The sequence below is a fragment of the Nerophis lumbriciformis genome, linkage group LG16 (genome assembly GCF_033978685.3).
Source record: "Nerophis lumbriciformis linkage group LG16, RoL_Nlum_v2.1, whole genome shotgun sequence".
In the NCBI taxonomy this organism is placed as follows: domain Eukaryota; kingdom Metazoa; phylum Chordata; class Actinopteri; order Syngnathiformes; family Syngnathidae; genus Nerophis; species Nerophis lumbriciformis.
Window position 1 is genome coordinate 4,440,613 of NC_084563.2, and position 12,646 is coordinate 4,453,258.

At 34.2% G+C, this 12,646-nt stretch overlaps 1 protein-coding gene across 2 annotated transcripts in view; it reads left to right on the top strand.

Moving 5' to 3' along the window:
* Positions 1–1,476: 1,476 nt before the first annotated feature.
* The window catches only part of afg2a (AFG2 AAA ATPase homolog A), a 274,689-nt gene continuing 263,519 nt past the window's right edge, over positions 1,477–12,646 (top strand). For both annotated transcript variants that reach the window (XM_061976526.1, XM_061976527.1), the window contains exons 1-5: positions 1,477–1,805; positions 4,542–4,669; positions 4,754–4,911; positions 11,025–11,083; positions 11,161–11,766. In XM_061976526.1, the coding sequence (XP_061832510.1) occupies positions 1,646–1,805; positions 4,542–4,669; positions 4,754–4,911; positions 11,025–11,083; positions 11,161–11,766 (1,111 nt within the window). In that variant the 5' untranslated portion in view covers positions 1,477–1,645. The remainder of the gene's footprint in view (positions 1,806–4,541; positions 4,670–4,753; positions 4,912–11,024; positions 11,084–11,160; positions 11,767–12,646) is intronic.

Genomic DNA, 12,646 nt, shown 5'->3' on the forward strand with positions numbered 1-12,646 from the left:
CCGGGTAGGAACACCACACATACAAACAATTCCTATTGCTGCATCCCTTTTCTTTTAAAAAGAGAGTATTCTTTTCAAATATTAAATCCAACAAAATTAACTTTTAAGTTGCTACTATACAAACTCAAAATAGTATGACTTTTCAAGTTGCTACTTATTTAATTTAATTTAAATTAAATTAATTAATTAAATAAATAGATAAATAAATAATAAATAAATACATTAATTAAATGTAATTTTATTTAATATTCGTAATGCAAAACAAATATTACATTCAGTTTCACAGTGCATAACTTTTCTTTCTTTTCTTTTTTTTTCAGTTTTTTTAGTTACCGAACAATGTACCTTAGCTTTAGCTTATTTTCAGAACATAACCACCATAACCACCTTTACTCATCATACCTAAACCTCAGTTCACATTTATTTCTTTTTTTTAATTTATTTTAATTTATTTTATTCTATTTTTATTTTTTTTGAGCACACTTCTCCCAATGCGTCTCTCTAAAACCTCCGGGTAGAAACACCACACATACAAGCAATTCCTATTGCCGCATCCCTTTTCTTTTAAAAAGAGAGTATTCTTTTCAACTATTAAATCCAACAAATTAATTTTTAAGTTGCTACTATGCAAACTAAAAATAGTATGCATTTTCAAATCGATACTTATTTAAAACATTCTTAGAACAAAACAAATATTACATTTAGTTTCACAGTGCATAACTTTTCTTTCTTTTTTATTTTTGTTTTAGTTACCGAACAATGCACCTTAGCTTTAGCTTGTTTTCAGAACATAACCATAAGAGCCTTTCTTTCTTTTTAAAATGTATTTATTTTATTTTTTATTTTTTCCGCACACTTCTCCCAATGCGTCTCTCCAACAAAATTAACTTTTAAGTTGCTACTATACAAACTCAAAATAGTATGCATTTTCAAGTTGCTACTTATTTAATTTAATTGTAATTAAATTAAATAAATAAATAAATAAATAATAAATAATAAATAATAAATAAATAATAAATAATAAATAATAAATAAATAAATAAATAAATAAATAAATAAATAAATAATAAATAAATAATAAATAAATAAATAAATAAATAAATAAATAAATAAATAATAAATAAATAATTAATTAATAAATAATAAATAAATGAATAATAAATACATTATAAATACATAAATAAATAAACAAATAAATACATTAATTTCATTTTATTTTATTTAACATTCTTAGTGCAAAACAAATATTACATCCAGTTTCACAGTGCATAACTTTTCTTTGTTTCTTTTCTTTTTTTTTTTTAGTTACCGAACAATGTACCTTAGCTTTAGCTTATTTTCAGAACATAACCATAAGAGCCTTTACTCATCATACCTAAACCTCAGTTCACATTTCTTTCTTTTTTTAATGTATTTATTTATTTGATTTTTTTTTATTTGATTTTTTTTAGCACACTTCTCCCAATGCGTCTCTCTAAAACCTCCGGGTAGGAACACCACACGTACAAGCACTATCAAAGTGGACTTTACCAGATTTATTACGACTATACAAAACTCTGATGAATGTGCGCCGTTGCTTTAGAGGCATTACGGTAAAGTGGGGGCGGGGCTAAGATCTGACCCGGAAGCTTTCCGGTGTTGACACATGTTCGCTGGTCCTCGCGTTTCCCGCCTGCAAACAAACAAACAAACAAACAAAACAAACATGTCTTCTAAGAAGAGCAAGAAGAAAAGTCAACGCTTGAATGAAGGACAAGACTCTGACAGCAGGAACTCCTTTAACGTCATCGATTTCATCGAACAAGGTGAGGACATGTTTACTCCTTAAGTCAGTCACAAGTTAGGACACATTCAACTCAACTGGCTTTACACTTTTCACTTGTCCTCACAAAAAGATACAGTACATATTCATTTATATAACTACATTATTTACCTATCAGTACATATTAATGTATAGAAGTACATTATTTAAGGGAAAGGATTTTTCTGTCATCCACCACACTTGTTTTCTGTGGTCTTCCAGGTCTTTTGGTGTTGCTGAGCTCACCAGTGTGTTCTCTCTTTTTAAGAATGTACCAAACAGTTGATTTGGCCACACCTCATGTTTTTGCTATCTATCTGATGGCTTTGTTTTGATTTTTCAGCCTAATGATGGCTTGCTTCACTGATAGTGACAGCTCTTTGGACATCATATTAAGAAATGACCTCCCCAGATTCCAAATGAATATACCACACTTGAAATGCCATCTAGGCCTTTTATCTGCTCTTTGTAAATGAAATAAATGGAAAAAAAAACAAGGGAATAACACAAACGTGGCCATGGAACAGCTGAGTAGCCAATTGTCCAATTACTTTTGGTCCCTTAAAAAGTGGAAGGCACATATAAAATGTGTTGTAATTCCTACACCGTCCACCTGATTTGGATGTAAATACCCTCAAATTAAAGCTCAAAGTCTGCACTTAAAGCAGATCTTGATTGTTTCATTTCAAATCCATTGTGGTGTTGTACAGAGCTGGAATACTGAAAATTGTGTCAATGTCCAAATATTTATGGACCTAACTGTATATATATATATATATATATATACGGGATCTTGCTCCTTGCTTTCATTTTTAAAGTGTAACTTATTTGACGCTGCCATTTTGTTGTCATCTTGTGGACAAAATTAATTTTTCCTGGTCAGTGATTTTTTTTATAATGCTCTTAATGCGCAGCATTTGTTTATATGACCCAATGCAAACAACCTTCCCTAGTCATGGCGCACCAAAACATGTTTGGTGTATATTCTATAAAAAAACGTCCTATATCCATTAAAAACTCTAAATTACACCCAAAGCGAGTTGGGAAACATGTAAAACTCTCCACACTTATTCATGTTTGGCGCATTTTAGCTTGCCTGATATTTCTGATTGATTACAAAACTTTTAAGGCGGTCGTCACGGAAGTAAACAAAGTAGGAGTCAGACTTTCACATATTCTTAATATCCAATTATATTCATATAATATGTACACATTCATATTTATAGGCTATATACATATTCTTGGAAACACTTTTGATTGGCTAAGAGGCAAAAGGACGCGAGGCTCAATAGTTCTAATTGGTTTACTTTTCTCTACATCAGGAGTGTCCAAACCACGCCACGTCTTCAAATTGGCCCGCGAGACGTCATGAGTTTAATAAAGGATCTTGCCCCTTGCTTTAATTTTTTAAAGTCGAATTTTTCCTGGTCAGTGATTTTTTTTATAATGTTCTTAATGCGCAGCATTTGTTTATATGACCCAATGCAAACAACCTTCCCTAGTCATGGCACACCAAAACATTTTTGGTGTATATTCTATAAAAAAGCGTCCTATATCCATTAAAAACTCTAAATTACACCCAAAGCGAGTTGGGAAACATGTCAAACTCTCCACACTTATTCATGTTTGGCGCATTTTAGCTTGCCTGATATTTCTGATTGATTACAAAACTTTTAAGGCGGTCGTCACGGAAGTAAACAAAGTAGGCGTCAGACTTTCACATACTCTTAATATCCAATTATATTCATTATAAATCCATTATATTCATATAATATGTACACATTCATATTTATAGGCTATATACATATTCTTGGAAACACTTTTGATTGGCTAAGAGGCAAAAGGATGCGAGGCTCAATAGTTCTAATTGGTTTACTTTTCTCTACATCAGGAGTGTCCAAACCACGCCACGTCTTCAAATTGGCCCGCGAGACATCATGAGTTTAATAAAGGATCTTGCCCCTTGCTTTAATTTTTTAAAGTCGAATTTTTCCTGGTCAGTGATTATTTTTATAATGTTCTTAATGCGCAGCATTTGTTTATATGACCCAATGCAAACAACCTTCCCTAGTCATGGCGCACCAAAACATTTTTGGTGTATATTCTATAAAAAAACGTCCTATATCCATTAAAAACTCTAAATTACACCCAAAGCGAGTTGGGAAACATGTCAAACTCTCCACACTTATTCATGTTTGGCGCATTTTAGCTTGCCTGATATTTCTGATTGATTACAAAACTTTTAAGGCGGTCGTCACGGAAGTAAACAAAGTAGGCGTCAGACTTTCACATACTCTTAATATCCAATTATATTCATTATAAATCCATTATATTCATATAATATGTATACATTCATATGTATAGGCTGTATACATATTCTTGGAAACACTTTTGGTTAATAAAGGATCTTGCCCCTTGCTTTAATTTTTTAAAGTCCAACACATTTTACACTACCATTTAGTTGTCATCTAGTGGACAAAATTAATTTTTCCTGGTCAGTGATTATTTTTATAATGTTCTAAATGCGCAGCATTTGTTTATATGACCCAATGCAAACAACCTCCCCTAGTCATGGCGCCCCAAAATTTGCTGTTTAAATCGACTTTGATGGGCAGGCCCCACATGGGGGCGGTATAAAGCTCGGTTGGTAGAGTGGCCGTGCCAGCAACTTGAGGGTTCCAGGTTTGATCCCCACCTCCGCCATCCTAGTCACTGTGTCAGTAATGATTGTTCTTCCCAGCTGAGGATAAAACCCCCAGAAGCTGCAGGTCATCCCTCGCCCAGCTGAGCCTGACCTCCTTGAAGTCGGCGGGCGTGAGCATCGGCAGGCCGGTCCTCCTGACCAGTCCAGCCAGCGGGCGGCAGGAGGTATCATCCTCATCATCCTCATCATCCTCTTCTCTGTTCTTTCTGTGATCATTTAGCAGCCGCTCCGCTTCCTCCTCGTTACAGGTGTGCCTGGGATGGCCGGCCGCCACCTTCCCAGGCGGGAAAGTGGGCCTGCACAGGTGTGTCCAGAACAACCTGAAGGTGAGAGGCGGGGACCAAGTGACGCTCCATCCTCTGACGGGTGCCGTGCTTCAAGCGGAGGAAGTCATTCTCTCCCCCAGGTAACCTTTACCTGCTTTCTCTTCTTTTGAAAGCCATTCATGAATAAATACATCTTTCAATAGTTGTAATTTATTCATTATTATTGGAATTAATTACATATGTTAGTCAATGTGTCATTAGTTTATTTAATATAAACGTAATTATCATTTAATAATATCAATTATGACATACATTTTTGAATATTTTTATTATTATTGATTTCGTTATTTAATATTTGAATTAAATTGTATTTTATTATTTCATGAATTTAGTAGAAACGTAATTATCATTTAATAATATCAATTATTACATGCATTTTTGAATATTTTAATTATTATTGATTTCGTTATTTAATATTTGAATTAGTATAGAAATTTTATTTTATTATTTCATGAATTTAGTATAAACGTAATTATCATTTAATAATATCAATTATGACATGCATTTTTGAATATTTTAATTATTATTGATTTTGTTATTTAATATTTGAATTAGTATAGAAATTTTATTTTATTATTTCATGAATTTAGTACAAACGTAATTATCATTTAATAATATCAATTATGACATGAATTTTTGAATATTTTAATTATTATTGATTTCGTTATTTAATATTTGAATTAGTATTGGAATTTTGTTTTATTATTTCATGAATTTAGTATAAACATAATTATCATTTAATAGTATCAATTATGACATGAATTTTTGAATATTTCAATTATTGATTTTGTTATTTAATATTTGAATTAGTATTGGAATTTTATTTTATTATTTCATGAATTTAGTATAAACATAATTATCATTTAATAGTATCAATTATGACATTAATTTTTGAAAATTTTAATTATTATTGATTTCGTTATTTAGTATTTGAATTAGTATTGGAATTTAATTGTATTATTTCATGAATTTAGTAGAAACGTAATTATCATTTAATAATATCAATTATGACATGGATTTTTGAACATTTTAATTATTATTGATTTTGTTATTTAATATTGGAATTAGTATTGGAATTTTATTTTATTATTTCATGAATTTAGTATAAACGTAATTATCATTTAATAATATCAATTATGACATGAATTTTTGAATATTTTAATTATTATTGATTTTGTTATTTAATATTTGAATTAGTAGTGGAATTTTATTTTATTATTTCATGAATTTAGTATAAACGTAATTATCATTTAATAATATCAATTATTACATGCATTTTTGAATATTTTAAATATTATTGATTTTGTTATTTAATATTTGAATTAGTATTGGAATTTTATTTTATTATTTCATGAATTTAGTATAAACGTAATTATCATTTAATAGTATCAATTATGACATGAATTTTTGAATATTTTAATTATTATTGATTTTGTTATTTAATATTTGAATTAGTATTAGAATTTTATTTTATTATTTCATGAATTTAGTATAAACATAATTATCATTTAATAGTATCAATTATGACATACATTTTTGAATATTTTTATTATTATTGATTTTGTTATTTAATATTTGAATTAGTATAGGAATTTTATTTTATTATTTCATGAATTTAGTACAAACGTAATTATCATTTAATAATATCAATTATGACATGAATTTTTGAACATTTTAATTGTTATTGATTTTGTTAGTTAATATTTGAATTAGTATAGAAATTGTATTTTATTATTTCATGAATTTAGTATAAACGTAATTATCATTTAATAATATCAATTATGACATGAATTTTTGAATATTTTAATTATTATTGATTTTGTTATTTAATATTTGAATTAGTATTGGAATTTAATTGTATTATTTCATGAATTTAGTATAAACGTAATTATCATTTAATAATATCAATTATGACATGCATTTTTGAATATTTTAATTATTATTGATTTTGTTATTTAATATTTGAATTAGTATAGAAATTTTATTTTATTATTTCATGAATTTAGTATTTATTTATCATTTATTATTGATTTTGTTATTTAATATTTGAATTAGTAGTGGAATTGTATTTTATTATTTCATGAATTTAGTATAATCATAATTATCATTTAATAGTATCAATTATGATATGAATTTTTGAATATTTTAATTATTATTGATTTTGTTATTTAATATTTGAATTAGTATTGGAATTGTATTTTATTATTTCATGAATTTAGTATAAACATAATTATCATTTAATAGTATCAATTATGACATTAATTTTTGAATATTTTAATTATTGATTTCGTTATTTAATATTTGAATTAGTATTGGAATTTTATTTTATTATTTCATGAATTTTGTATAAACGTAATTATCATTTAATAGTATCAATTATGACATGAATTTTTGAATATTTTAATTATTGTTGATTTTGTTATTTAATATTTGAATTAGTATTAGAATTTTATTTTATTATTTCATGAATTTAGTATAAACATAATTATCATTTAATAGTATCAATTATGACATGAATTTTTGAATATTTTAATTATTATTGATTTTGTTATTTAATATTTGAATTAGTATAGTAATTTTATTTTATTATTTCATGAATTTAGTATAAACGTAATTATCATTTAATAATATCAATTATTACATGCATTTTTGAATATTTTAATTATTATTGATTTTGTTATTTAATATTTGAATTAGTATAGAAATTTTATTTTTTTATTTTATGAATTTAGTAGAAACGTAATTATCATTTAATAATATCAATTATTACATGCATTTTTGAATATTTTAATTATTATTGATTTTGTTATTTAATATTTGAATTAGTATTGGAATTTTATTTTATTATTTCATGAATTTAGTATAAACATAATTATCATTTAATAGTATCAATTATGACATGAATGTTTTAATATTTTAATTATTGATTTCGTTATTTAATATTTGAATTAGTCTTGGAATTTTATTTTATTATTTCATTAATTTAGTATAAACATAATTATCATTTAATAGTATCAATTATGACATGAATTTTTGAATATTTTAATTATTATTGATTTTGTTATTTAATATTTGAATGAGTATTTTAATTATATTTTATTATTTAATGAATGCATTTTATCCATCAAACTTCGCTGTCAAGGTCAGTGGGCGGGTCCAAGCACCTGATTGGTTGCCCGGCACACAAAGCAATCACTGGACTAGCCCCGCCCACTGACCATGACAGACAAGATGAATTCATGAAGCTAATTAAAATGAAATAATTAAATGATTGAATCATGAAATAATTAATTTAACCATACATGATGAACTACTGAAATCAGTAATTTAAATAATAAAATACTGAATTTATCAATTAAATGTACTTTTACATTAAATACACTAATGGCACATTTAATATGTATCATTGAATCATGAAATGAGATAAATGTACCTTTACATAAAATAAACTGACACATTTACACATATATGTATTTATTTCCAATTATATTTAATGAAGAACCCATTTAAGTAATTATTTAAAGATATATTTACTGAATTTTGCCGCATTTGACTCTCCATATAGTTCACCTGAGTACATGTTTAAATAGATAGCTTGTAGTTTTGGCTCATCTAAAAAAGTTTGGAATTTGAAGACACAAAATTCCATAAGTCCACGCGTCACTAGGATGCAGATTTTTTAAATTTTCGCTTTTGTTTACCGTATTTTCCGGACTATAAGGTTGAGCTTACCCCACCTCAATGCTTTATAACTTTTATAAATTCAGGCGGACTCAGGTCCACATGGACCTGAGTCCGCCTGAATTTCGGGAGATTTTCGGGAGAAAATTTGTCCCGGGAGGTTTTCGGGAGAGGCGCTGAATTTCGGGAGTCTCCCGGAAAATCCGGGAGGGTTGGCAAGTATGGACTACACTAGCCCCGACACTGTATACCCTTGGATAGCTTTGCATTTCCGTATGTATTAACGTGCCAATGCGTAATTACTAGTCCTAATAAAAGTTTGTGATGGATTTGTATTATTTCTGTCATCGTTTCATGCGATAGTACAGGGGTCAGCAACCCGCGGCTCCGGAGCCGCATGCGGCTCTTTGATCACTCTGATGCGGCTCAGCAGTTTACTTGCTGAACCCCCCCAATTTTCCCGTGAGACTTCCGGATTTCAGTGCCTCTCGCAGAAAACTCCCGGGATTAATATTCACCGATTTTCACCCTTAAAGCTATAATGAGGGCGTGCCGTGATGGTACAACATTTGGCGCCCTCTACAATCTGCATTGACAGCGTGCCAGCCCAACACTTGTTATACAATATATATCATCTGCTTGCACACATAAGTGACAGCAAGGCATACTTGGTCAACAGCCACACAGGTTACACTGACGGTGACCATATAAAACAACTTTAACACTCTTACTAATAATGCGCCACACTTTGAACCAAAACCAAACAAGAATGACAAACACACTTCGGGAGAACATCTGCACCTTAACACAATATAAACACAACAGAATACCCAGAATCCCATGCAGCCCTGACTCTTCCGGGCTACATTATACACCCCTGCTACCACCAAACCCCCCCCCCCCCCCCCCCCTCTCTGTGTGTCGGTTGAGGTGGGCGGGGTTTGGTAGCAGGGGTGTATAATGTATCCCGGAAGAGTTAGGGCTGCATGGGATTCTGGGTATTTGTCCTGTTGTGTTTATTTTGTGTTACGGTGCAGATGTTCTCCCGAAATGTGTTTGTCATTCTTGTTTGGTGTGGGTTCACAGTGTGGCGCATTATTAGTAAGAGTGTTAAAGTTTGTTTTTTTATACCGCCACCGTCAGTGTAACCTGTGTGGCTGTTGAACAAGTATGCCTTGCTGTAACCTATGTGAGCAAGCGGAAGCCCCATACGAAATGTGGCTAATCAGCAGGGCCGGCCCGTGGCATAGGCCGTATAGGCAAATGCCAAGGGCGCCGTCCATCAGGGGGCGCCACGCAAGTGCCACAAATGTTGGAGAAAAAAAAAAAAAAAAAAAAAAAGTTGGTAATATTATTTCTAAATACAAAAAAATAATCCCACGTTAATTAAAATGCAAAGTAAAGCCTATTTAATAGAAATATTATTTGTTACAACATCCCCCCTCCACCCCCCGCACGGTGCGCCCCCTCCCTTCCCGTATCATGACTCTTTTTGGACGTCACCACATCAAAAAATCAACACAAGATGTCAAAACGGCCAAAACTGTCAGGTGCCCAGGGAAGAAAAAAGAGAAAAGAAGAGGAGGAGAAACGAGAAAAGACAGAGGTAGCAGGTAGGTAACGTTAGCCTACTTGAAATTATTTGTCTGTTACAGAATGTGATAGTAACCTGGCTTTTTAGCATTAAGCTAATGTTACATGATTCGGCAATTGCTAATCAATAAATAGCTAGTTCTGTTTTAACGTCGGGTTAATATTGTGGAGGGGGCTAAATTGTTATGGAAAATAATAATGTAACGTTAGGTAATTACAGTACTCCCACCTTACATTCCTTTAGGGACATTTGTATTAGATCTTTCAAGCAGGTGTTTTTTGTTTACATTGTTATTGCCTTCTGGTTAGCTAATGTTTGCCCTGCAGGTAATAGTCACTTTTCCACCCCTTTATATATTAGGTATAGTTGTAAGTAAAAAAAAAAAGGTCAAAGACAAAGCTATTCGGGTTCTTGTGAGTATATACACTTCACTGCCGATGTGGGGGGGGCGCCACCTAAAATCTTGCCTAGGGCGCCAGATTGGTTAGGGCCGGGCCTGCTAATCAGGCACGCTGGTTGTAATGGGCGCCATGTGCTGTAACATGACGGCACGCATGACGCTGACATGCTTTATCCATTAAAATCCCGCGTGCCGCACCAGCTCAAAAATACCTTATAAAGGTGTGGGCAGCATGTCTGAGACCCCTGGTTTATACATAGCACAAAGCAAAAACATTTTTATATGCAGAGTTATGTCATTAAAAATTTCAAAAAATTTTGCGGCTCCCATTGTTTTCTATAATTTGTGAAACTGGTCAAAATGGCTCTTTGACTGGTAAAGGTTGCCGACCCCTGCGATAGTGGAACCTCCAAAACAATTCATTGCCGTTTCTTGACCCTCTGTGCACCAACGCCGCCATCTGCTGGCGCGTCGGTGCAACTGCAGCTCCCGCACCTTGTCTGGCTCGTGTCTTCCAGGTCCAAGGATGACAAACTCGACACAGACCAGTTCAGGAGCTTCCTGCTCAATTCCCTCGGCAAGTTTGGGTCTTTTTTTTAGAAAAATGAATAATTTTATGACTTTATTGATGGATGTTTGTCATTTCTTCCCCAGTTGGCAACGTCGTTCTCCCAGGAAACGTCTTGTTCTTGACGTACTTTGGACGTCCGTGCAGCCTTTTTGTCGACAAGGTGCGAGGCGAGGACGGCAGCGTCCTCCAGGGCCCGCCTCCGGACGCGGAGGAGTCCTCCATCATGCTGGACTCCACTCCTGCAGACCTTTCCCTGCAGCTCAGCCTGCTCGCCATCGACGACGACGGCGGCGGCGGGGGGCCGGGCTCACCCGCCGCCAGCACCCCACACAAACCCACCAGCTCGCCTCCTCCGTCCTCGCCCACGTCGCCCGTTTGCGATGCCCTCAATGCCCCCGCGGACCCTGAGGAGAGCAGCACCAGTCTGGAAGGTTCCTTCAGCACTGAGCAGGCTGAGCAGGCCCCCGCAGCTCCCCCTGCTGGCTGGTCAAGCACCAGCACCTTTTACCGCCTGTGCAGCACCACCCGAGTCACTTTTAGGACGACTCGGCGGAAAAACGCGCCGAATAAAGAAGATCAAGGGACAAAAGTGACCTACAGCATGATTGGCGGCCTGAGCAGCCAGCTGGACGTCATCAGAGAGACCATAGAACTTCCTCTCAAACACCCTCAACTCTTCTCCAAATATGGTAGGTGTTTTGATTTATTGGATCAATACCAAGTTACCAGAAGGAAAAGTCCAAATAATATTAGCAGAGTACTGTCATTTTTTTAATATTATTGTGGAAGTCGATTCCCCGCAGTCCCACTGTCAGACACGCCACAGGAGTCCAGCGTGCAGGTTTAACAAGATTTTTAATGATCGTATGCTTTCATGCAAAGTTTTCTCTCTCCGAACGTGACTTTTCAGTCACTCTCCAAACTTCCTCGACCTCCCGCCCCCGGCCGTCCATCCATCCATCCATCTTCTTCCGCTTATCCGAGGTCGGGTCGCGGGGGCAGCAGCCTAAGCAGGGAAGCCCAGACTTCCCTCTTCCCAGCCACTTCGTCCAGCTCCTCCCGGGGGATCCCGAGGCGTTCCCAGGCCAGCCGGGAGACATAGTCTTCCCAACGTGTCCTGGGTCTTCCCCGTGGCCTCCTACCGGTTGGACGTGCACTAAACACCTCCCTAGGGAGGCGCTCAAGTGGCATCCTGACCAGATGCCCGAACCACCTCATTTGGCTCCTCTCCATGTGGAGGAGCAGCGGCTTTACTTTGAGCTCCCCCCGGATGACAGAGCTTCTCACCCTATCTCTAAGGGAGAGCCCCGCCACCCGGCGGAGGAAACTCATTTCGGCCGCTTGTACCCGTGATCTTGTCCTTTCGGTCATAACCCAAAGCTCATGACCATAGGTGAGGATGGGAACGTAGATCGACCGGTAAATTGAGAGCTTTGCCTTCCGGCTCAGCTCCTTCTTCACCACAACGGATCGATACAGCGTCCGCATTACTGAAGACGCCGCACCGATCCGCCTGTCGATCTCACGATCCACTCTTCCCTCACTCGTGAACAAGACTCCGAGGTACTT